This window comes from Terrapene carolina, unplaced genomic scaffold, assembly GCF_002925995.2.
Source record: "Terrapene carolina triunguis isolate 2854851 unplaced genomic scaffold, T_m_triunguis-2.0 Scaffold23, whole genome shotgun sequence".
Classification (NCBI taxonomy): Eukaryota; Metazoa; Chordata; order Testudines; family Emydidae; genus Terrapene; species Terrapene triunguis.
In genome coordinates, this window is record NW_020664374.1 from 14775500 (window position 1) to 14798110 (window position 22611).

The 22611-nt window shown below is 42.0% G+C and overlaps 2 protein-coding genes across 4 annotated transcripts in view; one reads left to right on the forward strand and one right to left on the reverse strand.

Annotated features, from left to right (window-relative positions):
• Window positions 1–2243: 2243 nt before the first annotated feature.
• LOC113406230 (trafficking protein particle complex subunit 2) lies at window positions 2244–11103 on the reverse strand. 3 transcript variants are annotated; one of them, XR_003369698.2, is made up of 6 exons: window positions 11058–11103; window positions 9512–9622; window positions 7377–7521; window positions 6335–6420; window positions 3602–3766; window positions 2244–2834 (listed from the first exon to the last, which is right to left on the reverse strand). XR_003369698.2 is itself a non-coding variant. In XM_026649643.2 (5 exons), the coding sequence occupies exons 2-5, from the start codon at window positions 9602–9604 to the stop codon at window positions 3668–3670; spliced, it is 423 nt and encodes a 140-aa protein (XP_026505428.1). In that variant the 5' UTR covers window positions 9605–9622; window positions 11058–11103; the 3' UTR covers window positions 2244–3667. The 3 variants fall into 3 exon arrangements, 2 of the variants coding, with proteins under 2 accessions (XP_026505428.1, XP_026505429.1); XM_026649643.2 differs by having other exon boundaries at window positions 2244–3766; XM_026649644.2 differs by lacking the exon at window positions 11058–11103 and adding an exon at window positions 10575–10651 and having other exon boundaries at window positions 2244–3766.
• Window positions 11104–11278: 175 nt separating this feature from the next.
• Window positions 11279–22611, forward strand: part of LOC113406231 (oral-facial-digital syndrome 1 protein-like) — a 58855-nt gene continuing 47522 nt past the window's right edge. The window contains exons 1-7 of the mRNA XM_026649660.1: window positions 11279–11322; window positions 11895–11996; window positions 15319–15519; window positions 16157–16225; window positions 16314–16341; window positions 17790–17897; window positions 19454–19590. Of these exons, the coding sequence (XP_026505445.1) occupies window positions 11901–11996; window positions 15319–15519; window positions 16157–16225; window positions 16314–16341; window positions 17790–17897; window positions 19454–19590 (639 nt within the window). The 5' untranslated portion in view covers window positions 11279–11322; window positions 11895–11900. The remainder of the gene's footprint in view (window positions 11323–11894; window positions 11997–15318; window positions 15520–16156; window positions 16226–16313; window positions 16342–17789; window positions 17898–19453; window positions 19591–22611) is intronic.

A 22611-nucleotide genomic window follows, 5' to 3' on the forward strand; every position in this document is an offset into this window, starting at 1 on the left:
GGTTTTTTGTGGAGGACTTATTTTGGACTCTCCCTGTGAGAAGCCCAAGTGATTTTTAGAGCTGCACTTCTGCTCCATCTGGCCTAGCCTCAATGTGATGAATTTCAGAGTTGGGGGGCATGAGCTCCAGGTCTGTCAGTACCAGGGTCAATGACAAGGTTACTACTGTTTTTGTTTTCACTATCCTTTTTTATGCCTTTCCTCTTGCCAGAGAGGTGTGGATTGTCTGCTTGAGAGGCTCTAGCAAAGGATGACATTTTTGGCTCCCGTTTGGCAGTTACTGCTTCCTCAGGAACAGAGCAATCCTCAGACTGTGCTAATTGATGCAGTTTGAGATAAGTGTCCCTGGAATTCTGTATTCTAGAGGAAAAGGAATGACCAATCATCTGTCTGGGAAGGGGCTTTCCCTCAGTCAGATCAGGCAGTGACCGTGGCCATTTGTGAGCAGGATGGACAGGGTCTGAATCTGGACAGCGTGGTCTGCCATGAGGCATGGTGTTTGGTGCAAGATATGTGATCCTGAAGTACAAGGGAGTTGTTGAACTAGTTTAGTTTCTGACAGTCTAATTTGACTGTAGGTTTTAATGACAATCTTCAAACAGATGATTGAAAAACAAAGGTTAGCAAACACTAGCAGGTCCGACGCCTCTGGGTTCCACTTCACTGCCATGGATGGTCAGAGAAAAGTGGAGGAGGAAGGCAGGCACTCTACCTTTCATGCCTTTGTGTGGAAGCATGAAGTGGTACAGGACATGTGACCACAACTGACACTACTATTCAATGGACTCCATCCAGTTTTAAGCCCATGAGCACCTAGTGTAATACATGCTGACAAATTTGAACTATGCACTTTTGTTAACATTCAAGGATGTACTCAGTAAGTATGTTAATGCACTAAAACAGTGGTTCTCAAACTTTTGTACTGGTGACCCCTTTCACATAGCAAGTCTATGAGTGCGACCCTCCTCTTATAAATTAAAAACACTTTAACACCATTATAAATGCTGGAGGAAAAGCAGGGTTTGGGGTGGAGGCTGACAGCTTGTGACCCTCTGAGGGGTCCCAACCCCTAGTTTGAGAACCCCTGCACTAAAAGGAAGGGTTTGTGTGTTTGACAAGGTAACAAATATTTAACTACAGTGGAACCTCAGGCGTTACAGACACTGTGGGAATGGAGGTTGTCTGTAACTCTGATCCAGCAGCTGACACTCCAGGCCAAGTTTCGGTAGCAGCTGAGCTCCCTGCTCAGCCCAGCATAAGTTTGCAAGCTTGTCCTCTTGCTGGTGGATGGGGGTGGGTGTGTGGGCGGGAGGAGAGAAAACAGCTTATCCACAGGGGGAGGAGGGAAGAGAGAGGAGGATTAAAGGGTAAAATAGTGTGTCCCTTCCTGGCAGGGACAGCGGTGAAAGCAATGCAGACCCCACTGCTGCTCCACTGCCTCAGGCTGGCAGCCCAGTTGTGCCTATATTGAAGATGCAATACAGGCACAGTAGAGTATTTACTTTTTTTTGCTCTGCTGCTGCCTGATTGGTTACTTCTGGTTTCACATGGTGTCCAGTAGCCTGGTAAGTCTGTAAATCTGGTGTTTGTATCTTTGAGGTTCTACTGTATACCACAAGAAAAGCCCTATAGCCCCATACATGAATTCTCAGCAAACAAAGGAACTCTTTGGGCTGAGAAGGCCTCATTCAAACAATGTCGGGGTATTTTATTTTTAACAAAGCACTGGGAAATTTTAAATCTAAAACAATACATATACAAACTAGCAGTACTGTAGCTGTACACTAAAATACTATGACAAATTGAATTTGTCAACTCATACAGTTGATCACTTCCCCATCTGCTATGTACATAAGTTAAAGTGAAATAATTGCCATTGGAACTTTAGACTCGAGTGAAAAGAATAGGTTCAACCAACCAACAGCTTATCTTAGTTATAAAGTCATGTTAAACAATGTGCTAAGAAGTTAATTTTTCAAATATATTCCAAATGAGAAATCAGTCTCCCACTATCAAAACAAGACCAGTTGTTTTCCACTTAAACTTTTGAAAAAATTCAGTATAAGATTAAATTGTCTTCAGAATCTTTACCTGTTGGTTTCAGATTTTACCTTTTACATCTAGTGTGATACAGCAGCCTGTCAAAAACACAGAGCTTTATTATACAAATCTATAAGCACCAATGAAGCAAGGATGTCCTCGGGGGGGGAGAATCTTTTATCACATCATAAAATGATCTCCTTTCAACTCATTTGTAGTATATGGGCAGTTGACGTGTTCACACTATGCACTGTCAAATAATTTTATTTGAAAGAAACAGCAGGACCTCTTGATATCATCTTCCATTTTTCCTGGGACATTTTAGAAATAAGCATAATTCTTAAAAAATGATTGGATAAATATACAGCTAAAACCATTTAAATGGACAATGCAAAATGTTTCTGAAACAACCAGGTCTTCAGTCACTTATGAGGTCTTGCACATATTTAATAAGCTAATGCTAAGAGAAATCAGTTTATATAATGTGCAAAATAATGGACATGTACTGTAAACTGAACCAGAGTATCTTACACAGCTAAATAATGCTATCTGCTTTCTGTATTCTGCTATTCATTTTAAAATTATACAATATTTTGGAATGACAGTATAAAAAGATACCTGCTTGCAAAAGTTACTCTATTTTGTAGTGCAGGATAGTAATCAGAATGGTCCAAACTCTGCCTTGCACCCTAGACAACCTCAAAAAATAGTTCAAGTTCCCTATTCAGGAGGGTGCTTCAACACTCAACTTCTATTTACTTCAGTAGAACTTAGATATATGATTAAGTGCTGTCCTGAAAAGAGAAAGCTTAAGTTAGGGAAGAATGTCTGTAAATCTTTTGATATATTTTCTTTATTCCTTCACTGGCACAATCTGCAGGTATAGGTTTCTTGCATCAGCCATGCAGTACATTGTTCAGCAGTTTTGATCTTAGAAAAAAAGCTGATTGAGAGTTGCTGACTTATTGGAAAATAGTATTGCAAGGTCTTAATTGCTAGCCCCAGATGTTTCTTTAACCACAGCATTCTGGGATGCATCTCTGTGCGCTCACATGACATGGGAGGGGGGAATTAGTCTGGTATTGTGCTGTGCAAGAGTTTCCTATTTAAAGACGGTGACAAACATAGCAAGCTTTAATCTTACTAAGTTAACCAATATTTCTCCCTTTAGACCTAACAATTAAGAACTTCCCTCTTCTTTGTGCTAAGTCATACAATTGTGAAATATACCCCCCCCCACACAAGCTTTTTTGCATTTAGATCTGATTTCTTTTCAACAGGCTACATAAACAGAAGAGATCTGCTTTTCATCTCTGAATTGATAAGGCAACCATGATATACTGATGCCTCTAACTTTGGAATACAGCAATTGATTTACTACCACTGTTTATACTGACTTGTTTGTTTAAACACTTTAACACATGGCACCTGGAAGGATTTTTATAGTATTTCTCATAACCCCAAAAGCTCAACTGGTTTTTAGTTGTCACTGAAAAAAAATTATGGGGCATCTGATTTGTCTTAAGTCTTCAAAAAGAAGTCAAACATGCTGAAAACTTACCAGGTTATTTAAGTTAATTACAGTTCAGATATTCACGAAGATACAACAAAGTCTATTTAAAAGTATTCAGCTTAAAAGATGTTTTTTCCCAAGAAATTGCACTTTTCTGTCAAATGCACTCGATCGAACAGGAGAATTGGGTTCATAGAATGGATTCATTGCAAACTGAGGAAAAAGGAGAGAGACTCATCAATAAACAGACTGCTTTGAACTACAAAGAAACAGAAATAATTAGTATTCTTCAGCTCATGGAGAACAAATTACTAAAAGCTCTACATTGAACCTTAGCACCAGTTTTTAAGCAGAAATCCCTAGTGATATTACGGGAGATTTCTGTTTAAACTGGCATTGCTCTGAGGCTCAGGTGACTTTCTTCCCCTCGGTGTACTATTGCAGCTGCTGGACCATTTTAATAAGTTATGGTATTATTTGTTTAAATAAAGACAGTTATCAGACCACAAATATTAGTTCTTTCTCCATACCTTAATACTAATTTGATCAAGCTGAGAGGCAAATCTAAGATGCTGTAATTTACATCTGATGCCTCCCACCCCCATGTGTATATTACAAGAGTTTAGACAAACTGGGGTGCAATCCAGCCCAGTGAGGGGCTGTGAACACCTGCCCCACAACTGTGGGTGCCTCACAATGCCTTCTATTGTAGCTCCCAAGCTGGGCCACTCACAAACAGCATGCAGGTCACACCCTGAGTGTCTGTGTATAGCTACAGCCTTAGTCCAGCAACGCTGACCCCAGCAGCCTGCCAAGAACACTCCAGTAACACACTGGCTGCCAGCAGCCTCAGTTACTACCTGCAGGGTGACCCCCAACACACACCCAGTCCTGAATTTCCCCCCAAAATGTGTGTTCTGAACTGTCCAGCCCTCTTCAGGGCAGTTCAGATATTAGAGGCCTCTTGCCCTTGTAAGGGGGTCAATATGCAACTGTTTGCTACTTTAACTGGAGTTACCTAAACAGTTCAGTTTAAACACTGGATTAGTTTTGATTAAAAATAAAAAGTTATAGATACATTTTAAGTGAGGAGAAATATAAGATATTGAAGTCACAAATGGTTACAAGAAAAAAAGATAAAATGATTCCTAGTAGCTAAAATTTAACAGAGTAGACTTGGCTCAAGGTAAAATCCTTACCGCATGCTCCCAGTAATATTGCTCACTAAAATCCCAAGCCAGGATCCTCCCCCCGCCTAGGATAACCAGGTGTCTGGTTATCGACTGGAAAGTCCAGTCAAAAAGGGGATCTGGCAGTGTGTGGTCAGATGTACTGATGAGACACAAAGTCCAGTTACTGCAGGTAGGAGGGAAGTGACAGCCTGTTGCCTGGTCCTGAAGCGGTGGCAACACACATGCACCTTGGGCAGCCCCGTTGAGGAGCATGGTTTGCAGGGCTGCAGCTGAGGACAGAGTGTGGGGGCCCATGGTGAGGGGGGTAAGGCTGCCAGCAGGAACAGAATGAATGTGAGCTGCCCCGCCACCAGTGCTTCCCCCAGCTACGTTCTCAGGCAGCTCTGGGGCAGGGAGGACTTGAATGGGCAGGGAAGAGCACTACTGGGCAGGCAACACAGAGGGAGGCAGAGGCTGCCATACAGGAGGGTGATGTCCTAGCTCGCCAATGGGGCTGCCTGGCTGCAGTGCTCTTCTGATCTGCACTTCCAGGTTGCCTGTTGAAGCTGGGGTTTGCAAGTCCCTTGGGGCTGTTCATACTGGAGTTGAGGGCAGCGAGCGAAGGGGAGAGGGGAGCAGGAAGGGGGCCTCGAGGGAAGAGGCAGAGCAGGGTTGGAGCCTCAGGGGGATCCAGTTTTCAGCCATTAGAAAGTTGGCCACCCTACCCCCACCTAAAGTCAAAGGGCCGGTTCCTTTCTCATCTTAAGTGAAAAAGTATGTGCGAAAGAGAGAGAGAGATCAGGGGGATGTTCCCCTCCCTCATTTTTGTAGTCTAGTCCCCCTTTGGTAAAAGAGTCTCTACAGTTTGCTTGCTAACATGCAGATTGATCTGTTCCTGCCCCTCTTCATTGCCAATGAATGGCCACCTGACAAGTGGCTGCTCATCAACTTTGATGAAACCTGGATAGAGGGTGTCAGCTTTTCCTTTGTCTTTGAGGAACAAGTTTACTCTCTCCCCAGACTTGTCTGGTAAACACACAGAGCCATAATTTCATCTTATGTTCATAACTATTAATACACATTGTGTACATACATTTTATTATATTATTGACTAATGAGTTATTAGTTTTAAAATACCTCACAAGGCATATTTTGTACAAAGATTATTACAACAGCACGTAAGGAGTGAATACAGGATGTATTCAGTCACACAAACTCCCTTAGACTTTCAACCTCTAATGTATCATCACTAAATTTCACCCACAGGAGTTGAGAAGATGCAATTTACACCATTTTAGGCTCACCCCTAAATTTGGCTCGTAGTGATAATACCTTCACTCAGAAATGAAGGCCTCCCCATGGCCAGAACTGCTTATAATGCTGTGTGAATTAAACCTGCTAAGATCAAGTCTAATAGACACAGTATTAACTGCTCTGGCTCCAGGGCTTGGTCTAGATAGGGCTTCCAGTGTGATTAACTCTAGTACAGCTGCACCTGTGGCAATGGTGGGAAATTTTGGAAAGTTTCCCTAATGTAGACATTGCTTAAGTGTGTATGGTAGAACACACTGTAAAATTTTACACAAAATTATAAGAAGATAATTCTTACCTTTATATACAAGTCATAGACATCACTAAAGAAGTTTTTAATTCCATCTTCTTGTCTTACATCATGAAGCATAATAAATCTCATATGTGGAACAATTAAGGAAGCAATTTTCCTTCCAAAAATTTAAGATTAACTGTTAGTGACTCTCTGCTCTTCCCTCCCTCCAAGTAGTTTTATAACCAACACTAAATTTGCAAAACTAATGAAAAATCTGACATGGTATTTGATTGAGGCAAGCACTCACAGCTCAATGCAGCAAATGCTTACACCTGAATTTTATATATGCAAGACAGTGTTCTTTGGAAGCTAGAATTTAAAGAGGGATCTCCAGGCACATTAACTGTAGGAAGCATTAAATTTCAATCTGTAATTAAACTTCCCATGGTTTTGGGAGCAAAAAGTGTTACTCCCTCATTCAAGTCTTTATTTTGTAAAGAATATCCAGATTTTGAAGAGAATTTAAAAATAAATAAATAAATACAAAGTAATGTTTCCATGTACCTGAAATTAGAATAGATTGTCAAACAAATACAATCACTATATTTACAACATACGTGGCAATTAACACCTGGTTTCTAATATTCAAATCAAGTCTGTACATCTAAATGACCTGAAAAAACTATCCATTTTTACTGGATGTGTAGAGACCACCAACTGGATGTGTATAGTTATATCCAAGCCTCTTATTTGCAGCTTTCAAAAAGGGGTTGGAATTACAGAAAACTGTATGGGCAGGAACAGATCTCTCTACTGTTCCTCTCCTGGTGTTATCTTTATAAAACTTACTCCTCTGCTCAGGGCAATCCCCCTTAGGGTATTTCTTCTGCCCTCCCCATCCCCCCTCCAGATTAAGATCCATTGCTGTCCCTCCCACTTAGTCCCATCTTTTTAGAAGTGATCTGCCTCTGACAAACTTCATCCAGATGTTGGGTACTATCTCTAACCTACCTTCCAGTAAAAACAGCAGAATTAGTTCTGCTCTAGAATTGTTTTATTTAACTTATCACTTGCTGGCAAGTGAATAAATACAGAGAAAGGATATGTCCTGCAGTGACAAAAGCAGAAACAAACCATTCATTAAACTTGTCCACTGTCTTCAGGTACATGTTGTTAGACAGCCACATGTTCTCGTCTACTAGGTCAAGAGCAGCATGAGCTATGAACTGGTTGAGATGACGATGATCATCCTGATATCATGGAAAACAGAATGAGCTATTTCATATGAGTAAAACCTAAATAAGAATAATCTACCAGCTGCTGTAATAGCTGTACATTTTCTTAAAGTTTGTACCCTCAACCTTTTTTCTGCAAGATATAACATGGTCTTTAATCAAATACAATAAGATATATTCCCAATACTTTGGTGTCAGAAGTGAAAGACAATAGGGCATCAGAGAACAGAAGAACTAGGGTTTTGTTTTTAATACAGTCCATTTTACTGAAAGTATTGTGCAATAGATCCTAGGATTAAATATCATGGGTGTAAATAAGTGCAACTCCCTCTATGATAAATAGGTATGGCATTCACTTAATGCCACAGCTGAATTCGTCCCCAACGGTGCAGTGACTATGTAAGTAAATGCAATTATGTGCTTAGCAGGAGTTCTCTCATCCTAGAATATTAAAAAATGGTTTACTGAAAAGAAGAGCTGGCCAAGACCATTCCCTACGTGTCCAACAGTTTAGAAACTGTGGCTGTCCTTCCAGCATATCCTATATTTAGGGAATACTGCTCAGATGCTGCTCCATTCCTCATGGTTTTCTCCATTTTCTGATCTCACATATTATAGGAAGAGTAAAATTTGGAAGGGAAATAGATTAATTGGAAGCAAAGAGTATCATTCTTCCTTCCTTACCAGCTAATGGGAGGAGGGAAAAAAAAAGGGAGAAAGTGCCCTACTTTACAACACAGAGTATAGCCAATAAATGGGGCTTATCTCTTGTTTTTTGAAAGTGTGCCGTAGAACCTTTAGCAACCACTACAGACAGGCAGTAGAGTCCTTGGCTTAATGTCTTATCTGCAGGTCTGCACTTAACAGCAGTCCACCTATCTACAACTACACTTACTTGTCATTACTGAGTAACAGACCAAATCATGGAATTTACAAAGCCAAATTCTGTGCTGATTTACAATACACTCCATGCAAACCATTTACCTCAATGAGATTTTACAGGCTGCAAGTCTGTGCAGAATTTGTTGGTCTATGCAAAGTGTTGTTATCCAGAAGCAGAGGCTATTTGCCAAGAGGTACCAATATCATTGGCTCTCTCTAAATTAGTGCAATTATATTCTCAAGAAGTTTATAACTTATTATTAAAAATGTGACCCGAGATTATGCTTGCCTGCTTCAAACCATTTTAATTTTAGAGTGCAAAAAATGAAGTTCACTCAATTGTCAGATGCATTTCAGCACGACTATACATCTACAAAGCTCTGTTTAAGGATATATTGAAGATACTAATCAATAATGCAAATTAAACTCATTATTAAAACCCCCTTTTCATTTCAGCGCTGTACTCTATGCTTTTTATTCCTTTATGCACCCATCATCATGGTATGTGTGTTCTATCCTCATTGGAGCCATTATATTATACATTTTCTAACCTGTATTTATTTATAAAGCTACTCAATCAGGTCAATTAACACATACTTTGGAAACCTTAGTCAGACCTTACCCAGTTTTAAAAAAATAACCAGGATTATCATTCAAATAGAAACTAAAGCCAGTGGTATTAACTTTGTGCTGTAATATTAATATTTAAAAGTCAAAAAAATATTAGAGTACAACTCTAAACTTAATCCTCTGCACTATCCTCTAGAACAGTGAGTGACATCACATAGCTGCACTATGGAGGTGGTGAGATAAATCAAGGATAGCATGTAACATACATCAAGCAGCAACTATTAGTAGTACATACTCGATTCAAAACAGAATCTCTGAAGAAACAGAAATGTATGCATTCTGGAGAGACAGAATGGTCTGGTGTTTAATGCATAGAAAGAGTCAGGAGCTATGGGTTCTATCTCCTGCTCTGCCAAAAGTTTTCTGTACAAGCAGTAACAATACTAGTTACCTCAAAGGGTTGTGGTGAGACTTTAGTAATTCATGTTTGTAATGAACGTTCAACAAATAGAAACAGCTATAGATATACAAAGTATTATCAAAATCCACAAACCTTGGACTCCACTTTTCCAGAAGGAAGAAATTCCATTTCAAATACTGGATTATCATGATGACCAACTATTACAAAGTAGAAACTTCCAGACATTGTCTTCAAAATAATGTCCTTTCCAAGAAAGAAAAGACATGCTTTACAAATGCTTCCAGACACATGAAATGTAAATGCATTCAGAAAAGTCCTAAAAAAGAGTCAGCTAATACAAAATTATATTGTATATTAAGAAGAAACCATGTCAAATAGTTTAGGTAAACAAGATTTTGTAAGAGTTTTACAAACTTAAGACATTTGTATATATTTAAACATCCCATTGCAATCTAATTCTTAGAAAATTTTGCTAGCATACCACACCCTGAAGGTGTAGTTGGCTAGTAACGACAGCCAAAAGTGAAAGTAAATATGGACCTGCTCCTGCAGTGACTAATGATTTGCTTCATTTTAGTGTAATAGTTCCACTAACTTCTATCCAATAACAGTATATTAAGTTAAGCACTCAGTGAGTTGTTACAAGATTGGGGCCTAATCTAGCTTTTGTCCAAAAGTGTGAAATTCTAGTATGGTAATAAACAAGACAATAGCGCAGGGGTGGCCAACCTGAGCCTGAGAAGGAGCCAGAATTTATCAATGAGCCACAGTAATACGTCACAGCCCCCCACGAGCTCCCTCACCCTGCTCCCAGCGCCTCCCACCCACCGGCAGCCCTGCAGATCAGCACCTCCCCGTCCCTCCTGATAAGCAGTTTTCTGGCATGCAGGAGGCTCTGGGAAGGAGTGAGGGCCTGGCAGGCTGAAGGGAGAGGGTGGGTAGGAATTGGGGGCAGGGCCTGTGCCCGAGCCAGGGGTTGAGCAGTGAGTGCCCCCCGGCCAATTGGAAAGTTGGTGCCTGTAGCTCCAGCCCCGGCACTGGTGCCCATACAAGGAGCCGCATATTAACTTCTGAAGAGCCGCATATGGCTCCGGAGCCACAGGTTGGCCACCCCTGCAATAGCGCAAAGCAAAAGGGGCACTGTGTGCTTGAAATCTTCTCCAGTTTCAGAGGTGAAAGTTGCTTCGTGCTCTACCTTCCCCGCCCATGCCAATTTCCATCCAGCCACGTGTGCCTGTTCCTTTGAAGGCTCTGCTCTCCGCGAAAGCTGCAGGAAAGACTCACACTCCCGGGCCTGGAGGGAGGATTACCGTGCAGCTGACACCCACCCGGGGAACGGAGGCCGAGAGGGGGGCTTCGGAGGCAGGTGGGGCGGAGCGGGGCCGGACGGGACCGGCTAATCGCTCTAACTCTCCACTTTCGCGGCCCCTCCCCTGCCTCGCGGGGGTTAATTCGCGGCCGGTGACAGACGCGGGCGAGGGAGGCCCAGTGCAGCAGCCAGCCGCTGCCCCCTGCCGCGGGGAAATGGGGGGCAGGGATCGTGGCGCTGGTCACCGGTACCGCGCGCGGGGGAGGGGGGGCAGATTCGACCCCCCCGCCCCAGGATTGTCACACTTCCACCGCAGCTCCTGGCAGGGGGAGGGGCATAGAGCAGGCCTCAGTCCGCCCAGACGCTCACCCGCTTGTCCAGACGCCGCTGCACCAAGCTGCCCCCGCGGAGTCCCCAAACATCCGGCGCGGGCTGATGGCGTCACCACTGGTCACCGCACTCTGAAGGGCCCAGCCGCTCTCAGGTATCGCGAGAGCGATCGATCACAGTCGGTTCTCGCGAGGGTTCCGTCAAGGGGGCGGCGGTTGGTAACGGCCGGGCCGGGCTGAGCCGCAAAGCGACGTTTAGCCCAGTTTGGAGGCTGGTGCCGTTGCCGGCGCCGCGGTTCAGCGAGGTGACTTGCGCAGTCGCGCGCACTCCCGGCCGCCAGCCCCTCCCTCACTGGGGCGCCCCCTGCCGGGACTGGCGGGGCTGACGCTCCTTAGTTGAAGTATCGGGTGCGGGGCCCCGAAATCACCGGGGGCGGCCCTGCCCGGAGGGGGCTCTTGGCGGCCGCTTTTCCGCGGTGTCAGCATGAGCCCGCTCCTCCGGGCATCGCCCCCACTAGGAGCCGCGTAACCGTTAGCGGTTCCTAGGCTCAGTCCGGGCCGGGCTCCGCCCCCTGCCCGGGGGCGCCGGCGCTCTGCGTTCCCCTGACTCCGGGGGCTGGGGCTTTAGCGAACGAAACAGCCCGTCTCACGGGACACGCGGTGAAGCCGCGGCGATTGCCCAGGCCCGCGGCTGCGACCTCCTCCCCCAAGCTGGTATTTCTGTGAGGAGCCGCATCCCCCTCTGGGTACCGGGGAGGTGTAAATGGTGCAGTGTGACAGCGCCTGCTGGGCCCCACCCGTTCAATAGAGCTGTGCTGGGGTGGGCTTCTGGGGTGTCTGTGGGGGAGAGGAGTAATGGTGTTTTGTAACATTTTAGCTCAGGATGGCTTCTTCTGAATTTCAAGCGTTGTCCCAAGACGAACTCCGAAAAAGACTTTATCAGACATTTAAGAACCGAGGTGTTTTGGACACACTTAAGGTGTGTGTTTTGTTTTAAGCAAGTGTTACATAGCACTTGCCTCACATATGTTTTTATGTGGCTATCTGGCATTGAAAACAATAGGCTGTGTTTCACAACAGTGAAATCCATGGTAGACAAACCTTTTTTTGTTACATGGTCTTTTTTCTCTAGGAAAATGCATATTTTGGCCCCAATTCTGCAAGCTGATCCATGTGTAACTTTGTCTGCATGAAGCCCTGCCAGATGCAAGAGGGTTTCACACAGGTGCAAATGCCCACCTGCATGGATTGGCTTGTGGGACTGTAGCCTTCGTTAGGAGTGTAAATAGTTTATTTCTTGTCTAGAAACATTTACCTATCACTTATTTACCTTTCAATTAAACCCACCAACCAAAATGAAAATACTTGGGCTGTCATGGTATTAGCCAGGATGGGCAGGGATGGTGTCACTAGATTCTGTTTGCCAGAAGCCGGGAATGGGCGACAGGGGATGGATCACTTGATGATTACCTGTTCTGTTCATTCCCTCTGGGGCACCTGCCATTGGACACTGTCGGAAGACAGGATACTGGGCCAGATGGACCTTTGGTCTAATTCAATATGGCTGTTCTTATGCCATCTCCCTGCTGCTCTTTTAAGGATAAAATAGTTGCCTACTCTTTATAATATAGAGTATTTAATTATAAAATATTTAATTTTTAAAATTTAACTTATTTCTCCCTTTTATAATCTTTCTTCCTGATTTCATGCTACTTTTTCTCTTCTTCCGCTTCTTGAACGCATAGTCGAACGGTCGGCCATAACAATCGTTCGCCATTTGGTTCATTCCTATGCAGCCGCAAGGGCTTGATGGGCCGAGAGTCCAAAATTGGAACAGACATGATGCACCCATATAATATGGGGTCTTTGTCTCAACCTGCTCCACCCCTCGGTTGGTGGAAGTTTATCCCAGCTGTTACAAGCCACCAGGAGAATGGCATTTGCCAGAACGTCTTGTGGCATTCTCGCAACCTGTCCATAAAGTGTAAGACGCTGTCTGTGGACAATGGCCCCAGTAGTGTGTAGACCGGAGCGACCGTAAACATCTGCATTACAAATGAAGTCATTCCACGTTATACCCAATATATGACGTTGGAATTTTGTGTGGAAAGCCTCAAGCTTTGCCCAGTTTGGGTGGCATAGTGTCCATGTTTCGCAACCGTACAGTGGCACAGAGAAGGATAGATCCTGAACTTGGTTGTCGTGCTGAGATTATGTTGATTCCATATTTGTTGTAAACGACCCATGGCAAAGGCTGCATGCCAATCCAGTGGAGAACCTCTGTGTGAGAGTTGGAGGAACTGGTGAATATAAAACCCAAATAGCAAAAGCTGGAGACTGATTTGACAGTTTCATTATTCAAAGAGATTGGCATCACTGATGGACTTGATCCTAGATTTTGCAGCTTTGTCTTTGACCGCGAAACATGGAGGCCATTCTTAACCAGTTCCTCCATTTGCTGGACGGAGTGCCTCGTGAAACCTGTCGGGGCTCTGTACTAGAACATCATCCACATAAATCAAGATCTGAGTGCGAGAGATTGCCAGTCTTAATTCCTATGGATCTGACAGAATGCTGCATTATGAAATCCATTGCCTGACAGAAGAGTGCAGGGGCCAAGACACAGACCTACCTGACACCAGATACTGATTTAAAAGGTGCCAACATCAGATTCCCAAGACGTAAACGGGCAGTGGTTCCGTTATGCAGCTCGCTAATCAAGTCCTGCAGAGTGGTTGGGACATCGATGTCCTTCAAGGCCTTCCATAATTGGACTCGGTCAGCAGAATCAAATGCAGCCTTAAGATTGACATATGCCACGTGCAGAGGCTTCTTGAACTTGCGATGTATCTCCAACAACAAGAGGATGGCCAAAATGGTGTCTAAATTGGACCTGTTCCTCGTAAAGCCTGACTGTTGGGGGCAATGCTTCTGATGTAGCAGGGGCTCCAAACACTCCAGCTACTTTTTCTCCCCTGTAATAAGTCACAATAATAATTGTAGTGCCTAGTGGCCCCAGAGGACATCAGGGTTCTATTATGCTAAGCACTGTACATGCACACAGTAAACAGTACCTGCCCCAGAGGGCACGCACTTTAAATAGATAACCAGATAAGGGATGGGGGAAAAGGAAATATTATTCCCATGTAATGGAGAGACAACTGAAGCATGATGAGTTTAAGTGCTTTGCCCAGTGGTCACAGAGGAAGCAGAGCTGCGAGTTGAACCCAGATCTTTTGAGTCCCATCAGGACTCAAGTGTATTTTTCTCGACATTTTGTGTATGTTGTTTCCTTGTCTCTTTCTTTCCCTTGTGTTTTCACTTTCCCTATATTTTCTGTTTCTTTTTCCTTTTCTCCACAATTTCTTTCTCTCTCATCTACTTCTCTTTTGTACCTTGTACCATCCATCTTTCCTAGTCTCAAACATTTCTGCATTCATATAATCTTTACTCCATTTACCTGTCTCTGTGAGAAAGAACTAGATAGTCCAGTTGCGTGGCTCCCTAGTTCCCCCTCGCCCCTATCTGCAAAAGGACTAGTAGTGCCTAGACCACTCTGCTCCCTTTTCCCTCTTCTCAGCAACTTCTTGGCCTGTCATTTAGAGGACTAGTGAATTTTTCAAATAAGCTGTAATTGAATATGCTGCAGTCAGGCCTGGTTTACACCTGAAACGTAGGTTGACCTCGCTAACTCTCTCAGGGCTGGGAAAAATTTCATGCCCTGTGCGCTCTAATTAGGTCAACCTAACCCCCACTGTAGACGCAGCTAGGTCGATGGAAGAATTCTTCCATTGACCTAGCTACTGCCTCTTACTTCAGTGATGGAAAAACCACATCTGTTGCTGTAGTCATTAGCATAGTTGCAGTACAGCAGTTGTACCACTATAACGCTTGTAGTGTAGACGTACCCCGAGGCAGTAGCAGGAAGAGAAGGCAGGGGATGGGAAAAGCAATTAACATCAATTTTGAAATTTAAATTGCATCCTTGCAGAGCTTTGAGGATGATACAAATGTATGTCTTTTGGATGAGAATAAATAGGTCATTTTAGCCCAATCTCTAATAATTATTGGCGTGGAAGTTAAAGACCCCTAGGCACCTTTAGAAATAGTTGAGGATGATAGACCTGGTGTCCTGAGCAATTTTCTAAATTCTATAAGAGCCAACCTTAAATTAGAATTTTTTTTCTTTTTGTTTCTTTACATCAGACTTTTAAATTTAATATGTTGAATCCGTATGGCTTCAGGAAAGCAAAAAATTCCAGAGTTTTCTCTTTCTGTTGTTGAATTTCTGTTTTCACCAGACGCAGCTCCGAAACCAGCTAATCCATGAACTGATGCATCCAATTTTAAGTGGAGAACTTCAGCCACAACCAGTGTCCAGTGAAGGCAGTTCATTGTTAATTGGAGCTTCCAACAGCCTGGTGGCAGATCACCTGCGCAGTTGTGGCTATGAATATTCACTTTCTGTTTTCTATCCAGAAAGTGGATTAGAAAAGGAGAAGGTGAGCTCTATAATTTACTATGCAAGGGATGTGAAAGATGATATTCATATAGGACTTTGCAATTGTTAACTGATCCTTCCAATATAATTTTAAAAATCCTCTGTGCAAAGGAAGAGCCAAGGGTTCACCTAGTAGTTTCAAGGCTTGTGAGTTCCATATTCGTTTGAAACTTCTAGTCCAAATTATAGCTGTTAAGTGCCCAGATAAAGGGGTTCCACACTCAGAATACTTGGGCTGTAGTGTCATTGACACTACAAGTGTTGTATAGATGGTGAGTGTTCTGCAACTTTTTATTCTAAAAGGTAGCCTTGATTCAAACAGATAATTGGGATATAGTCTTTTACATTGACAAGTCTGATGAGACAGAGTCTTTCTTCCTTCATTGGAATGCTCTTGAGCTGTGGAAGGGCATTCTCTCAAGAGATATCCCTGACTGCCAGTTAGCTCACATATAGGAGCCAGACAGCCTTAGCCCTGTTCCACAACTGGTCTTTGTGTGATAAAGTGGTGGATCAAATTTGTCTCGAGTGTAGCACATCCAAGGTGGATCTCTTTACCACAGCAAAGAAAAACAGGTTAATTACTTGTGATGGTCTTAAAATTTTGATTTTTTTTTTTGCCTTTCTTTTTTAAAAAGGTGTTTACTATGCAAGATCTTCTGCAGCTAATTAGGATCCATCCAAAATCCAGTCTTTACAAGTCATTGGTAATGATTTTGATTCTGTAACTCTTACTTCAATTATAATTTATGATTGAATACACAGAATAATAATCTTATCTTTTTCTCCATACAGACTTCAGGAGCTCAGAAAGAGAAAAAAGGTATGACATTATATTTACATATTAGGCATATAATGAGTCATCCACTTCCCCTAATATTTCCCCTTTTCCTTGACAGCTTAGTTTATAATATCATATGAGCAATAGAAGCTCACTTTGTTTTATTATACCTAGATACTGAATACATTTGATTAAATGTTTGATTCTTAAAAGTTATTTATGATTATTTAGTTTAGTGACTCTTATGCTTCTATTGGGGTTTTCCCAATTTGTGGCATGTATGAAATGTTAAACCTCAACTCCAAGCAAAAAAATTAAAAATTCCAGTATTATAAATAAAAAAATTAAAACCTTAAATCCTGATGAATGTAAAACTTCCAAAGACCATAATATTTTATATTCTAATGCTGGGGAATTCAGATGTTCTGCATTATTTTCTATTCAATTGCATTCATATACTGTGTACGGGCCAGCACTAGTGTTCCCTCTAATTTTTTACGTCCATGTGCTGAATGAATTTTGTTATGTGCACCAATATGGAGGTGGTGTGTGGCGGGGCTGGGGATGAGGGGCTCGGGGTGCAGGAGGGGGCTGAGAGCTGGGGCAGAGGGTTGGAGTGCGGGGGGGTGAGGGCTCCGGCTGGGGGTGTGGGCTCTGAGATGGGGCCGAGGATGAGGGGTTTGGGGTGCAGGCTTCCCCAGGGAGAGAAGATTCCCCCGTCCTCTCTTGCCACAGGAGCTCGGGGCTGGGTGAGAGGTGCCTCTCCCCAGCTGCAGCAGCTCCGGCTAGGCTGGGGGAGAGGCGCCTCGCCATAGTCATGGCAGCTCCAGCAGGGCTAGGCTAGGCTGGGCAGCTCCAGTGGGACTAGGCTAGGGAGAGGGTTGCCTCTCCCCTGCTGCGGCAGCTCCAGCGGGACTGGACCAGGCCCCGGGAGAGGCGCCTCTCCCTGGCTGCAGGAGCTCTGGCGAGGCTGGGCTGGGGGAGGGGCGCCTCTCCCCACCTGCGTGGCCCTTGATCGCCTGCTGCGCAGCCGCACAGCTTGGAGAGAACTTAGGCTTGCACCAAGATAAACTTTCATTTTATTTGCCTGTGGCTTATATAGGGCACAATTTTCACATCTGGTCCCAACGTTAGGCTTCTAAATCTGTATTTAGACACCTAAAAAAAAAGTGGCTTGATTTTCAGAAACACCAAACACCTGCAGCTCTTGTTGATTTCACGTATTGGTGATGATTGTAATCTGCTCCCTCAATGAGTTTGGTGGTAAAAGTAGCAGGAATGGTCTAGGTATGCTGATTATGGGAGACTCGAGCATGCTTGCTATTAATATACTTCTTAGAATTTTTACATTGATTTTATTGAATGATTTCTTGTGTTCTTTGGCAATAATTTCATCCTCTCACTGTTTAGTTTTTTCTTTGAGTTATCTCTGCCTTCAAATTTCAGTTTGTTGTGGAAGGGAAAAGTAACTAACATACTGTATCTCTAAGGTTTTCTTATACAGATGTTAATGGAGCTGACAGAGCATCACCTATGTAAGGAAAGTCGCAACACAGAAACTCAGACAATCTCAATACCTCCTTACAGAGAATCTCTTGGTAAATGGAGCTTTTTCCTCAGCTAGCTCAATACTGTATCCTTTCAGCACTTGCCCATGCCTGATTGCATCCCTCACTGGATTGCATCCCTCTCTGGTATTCTAAAATAAGGCAAGGAAAGTGTAAGACAAAAGTTTTGCTGTGATTTGGGTCTTCAGTTCAAATAGTTTCTTATGTATTCAGCTGATACGAAAACAAATCCATACTTCCATCCTAGATGTATTATTTTTAGTATTATACACCTCAAAGAGCAGATGCCTAAATAATTTTTAGTTTAAGGAAATTTATTATTAGAGTTATTTAGGAGTTTTAAATTGTGTGTGTGTTTTTTTGTTGTTTTTTTTGGGGGGAGGGCAGGTGGAAAATACCAGTTAATTGAAAATGAAACTCTTTGCAGGAACGTATCATTTTTTTAAGGAAACTTTCCTGAGATCCAGGATGGAACATCTGGTGAAAATGAGAGACCCAACTCCTGCACCTCAGAATAGTCAATAGCTCAGTAATAAGGGCACTCACTTGGGATGTGAGTCCCTACATCTCCAACAACCCATGTGAGTGCCCTAACCACTGGGCCATTTGCTATTCTGATGTATGTATATCTTTCTCTTGTTTCTTCATGAAAAGAAATCTAAAGATCTCTAAAGTTTTGCCCTGATGCAGAACAAGAACATTTTTTGAGATCTTGAAAATTTTTGTTGGACAAGCAAATTGTTTTTGCCCAGCCCTAATTATAATATAATTTATTAATTGTTTCCAGTGCCAAAAATCATAGCATAAGACAGAAATTGAACATACTGGTAATTGCATTACTAAAAACCGTCTAGTAGATTTATTCATTGGAATGTGTTGTTACTGAAGTTAGTTATACAATATAATTTACAGGCACCTGTTCTTTGAAATCAGAGCTTCATGTCTGAATTAGTAGCTGATGAGATTCCATCTCAGGGGGTAGTATGCAGCAGTTGTGGGGCAGGAAGGTGCCATTTGGTTTCAGGCTCCTTTATCTCCTCTTGCCCAGTTCTCCTCAGGCACTCACTTTACTTGGGAGAACAATGAGAGAGGTTGGCTACAATCCTAACCAGTTATCCTGATTGCTTTATTTAAAGATCACCTCCAACTTTTTGCACATAAACAATTACACCTCTACCCCGATATAACGCTGTCCTTGGGAGCCAAAAAATCTTACCGCGTTATAGGTGAAATCGCGTTATATTGAACTTGCTTTGATCCGCTGGAGCACGCAGCCCCGCCCCCCCCTGGAGCTCTGATTTACCGCGTTATATCGGGTCGTGTTATATCCGGGTAGAGGTGTAGTTGGACCACATGCCATATTGTAAAGTACCTAGGTGGCTTGTTTCCAACCATGTTGTTGTATGTCCTCACTTTTCAGGTCTTAAGTGACCATTTCTTTTCACTGCTTCCTTGGTAGCTTTTCAGTAGAAGCTAGGCATGAATAGTTAAAACCTACAAGGACCCCTAAAATCTTGGGTAGGAGCAACAGCATTACTAAATGTAATATTTCTGTGTGATGGTACATTGCATTATTCTTTATATAGTTGAGAAACTTCAGCTGATTGATGAACAGTTTGCAGACATTTATCCCCAGCATCAGAAATTTGAGTCTTTAGAAGTGAAACTCATTGAATATCGAAAAGAAATAGAGGACCAGCTTCAAGCAGAAATGTCTGAAAAGGTATAACCCAGAAATAAATTGTCATGGAAATGAGGGATGGGGAAGTGTTCATTTTATGTTGCAAATTTGTAATGCTTCTAATAATTTTGAATCAGAAATGAGTCATGCCAATCTATTATATGTGCAAAAACTACATGTTCTCTGTAGGAGGTAAAAGTTGGGAAACTGAGTCATAAATCCGCCCAATTTAGGCTTAGTCAATTTTTCCCTTTATTTATACAATTTCAGACAGAATCGTTGTCATGCATAGTATCCAGACGTACATTTGTGTCAGACTAATAACAGAGAACACAGAATTGGTAAATGGGCCCAAGGGACCACATTCTGGGCCATCTTCTATGATAGTCGTTGCCTCTCTGACCCCTTTTTCTGGTTCTTCAGTCCCATTCTTCAGTTTCTGGTCTGGTGTTTCTCCAGTTAGTGAACATGGGCCAGTAGGTCTTTTATACATTTCTACATTGCAGATTACTTAATCTTTATCCAGTCAGTTTTTAGCACATCAACCTTTTGGATTTTAAGTAACCCATAATTACGCATGCACAAGATTCAGTTACCCAACTTCTGCATTTTTCCCTGCTGGTTTTGCAGTTTCTGTTTTTGTGTCACCCTGCCCTGGGTCTTCCTAGGAAAAGTTTTTTTTTTTTTAATTTATCATTACATGTTTGTGTCTCGTTTACTTACTACTTCCAACACCACGTGTTACCTTTGTTAGCAATAACATGTTAAAGAGATTAGCAATTTTGTGTAAAAGAAGAATTGGCAAAACCACACTTATGCCACCAAAGCCTTGGCCTAAGTGTTACCTCATCTGCACTCATTCACTATACATAGCTACATTTTGAAAGATTTATAATTATCAAAGCTCTTAATCTTACTATTTACGAGTCTTCTTTTTATATTTCAGTGTTATAAGTCAACATGTTTTTCTGTGCTACCCTTAATCTATTAGAAAGGGAAGTATGAGTTATGGGAAACATGATGATTCTTTAATGTCAGCATTTCTTATCTTTTTTAAACATGTATTTTCATTCTAAGTCCAGTTTTGTTTGTGAATGATTACAAAGAAACTTCATTAGAAATTTTTCTATGAATACATTTTTGTGGGGGCAGTCTTAATTTTAGGGCTTTTGTTGTTTAGTTGCTTTTAATTGTATCCTAACATTCTCTCCTCTCAGCATTTTAGATATGGGGGCTGCAAATGAAATAAATTGCATGAGAGACTCAGAAAATATCTCACCAAAATACATAGCAAAAGCCTCCAAAACAGCACTACCTTTTCATGGAGAATAGAAAAATCATAAAATGTGAAAAATATTGTGGATCCCACGATTTTAGGATCTCTTGCAGTTTTTGTCTGCAGTCTACAATATTTTGCAAATTTTAAGATTGTATTAAAAATAAACTGAATTTATATAATCTAAACAATAACAGCAATAATAGGCAATTCACCATTCTCTGTTCCTATGAGCCTCACTGAAGTTCAAGCTTCAAAGCATAATTGGGACCTAAATGCAATCTTTATTAAACACTGTCCCCTTTTTCTTAAAAACAAGAAAATTCAATGCAAAAAAGTCACATAAAATAAATAAATCAAGTATTAGGAAAAGTTAAGCTTCTTACCACAATATTGATTTGGAAACAATTACCGTACTGTAGATATTATGGTACACATTTAATAAGAAAAACAGAAATGGAAAATATTACATGTGTGGAGCATGGTCAAGTTAATGTTGCAACACTGATGTTATGTTAAGATAGGGTCCTCTGTGAAATATTACAAAAGGACTGGGACTTCATTAGGTTGTGCTAAAACTATGTGCCCGCTGAACAGGCTCAGATTTTAATCAGAATTTAAACTTCCCCCTTTCCTTTATAAAGTCACTTCTTTTGCTAAACACTATATGCAAAGTATCAACTTTCAAAGTTCAGCCATATCTTAATGTCATGGTGAAATAAAAAGGCAGTCAGAATAAATAATAATTCATTTTGTTTTTTATGTTATAACCCATAAAAACCTGAATATAATTACCTCAAGTTTAACAAAAAATCCCTTTGGACAACATGTCTACAACAGATCCTTGAGAACTGCTGTTAGACACAGGGATACAATATAAGCAAACTTCTTGTATCATCTTTCTTTAGGGAGGTAAATAGATCAGAACTTCCTTGTTTACATCAGCTGAGTTAGTGGTAGCACTAGTGGGGATTTTTTGTGTATAATTCCCCAATATAGACATGATTTTACTGTCATTAAAGGCTTGGGCAAGTTTTTGTGTAGAAACGTTTGCATTGGTTTAGTTAAATTGGTGCAACCCTTTGTGTGGACAATCATAAATCAGTTTAGAAATGGCTTATAGCAATTTAGTTTAAATTGATTCCTTAAAGTGTAAGTTAAACCAGTATAAGCCATTTATAAACAATTTTAAGTGTCTCCACACTTGGGGTTCAACGTGGTTTAACTAACTCAGTACAAGTTTGTGCATAGGCCCTAATTCCCTGGTCCGAGGTCTCAGGCTATGCTCTTTTCCTATCTAACTTCTGTCTTCCCTCTGTTTTCACATTTTCCCTATTCTCTTTCATTTAGTACTCCCATTCATTCTCTCTCACTTGCACTCTCTCATCCATTTTCTCTCTCACTTTCTCTTATGCATCCTTACAATCCCATTTATTTTCTTTCCCTCCCACTCATATATGTACACTCTCACACTTTCTCTTCCCTAGGCAGAAATGGTCCCTCTTTCTCATACACACTCAAACAGACCCCTGAGTTTGTATTCACACAGTTTTCCAATAGTGCTCAGAATTCCCTGGCTGAGGATGACTCCTCTTTCTCTGGCCCACATCTGCTCCGTGCCCAAAAGACTGACTTCCAGTGGGCATGAGCAGTTCAAGGCAGGCCTGCTTCTGCCTTTGGCCCCACCACCAGGCAAACATGGTTCTTTGGGAATGGGGCGAGAATGGAGACCCAGTCAGAAGAAGAATTAGGGAATGTGGTATTCTTTATTTGCCAGTCATGGAACA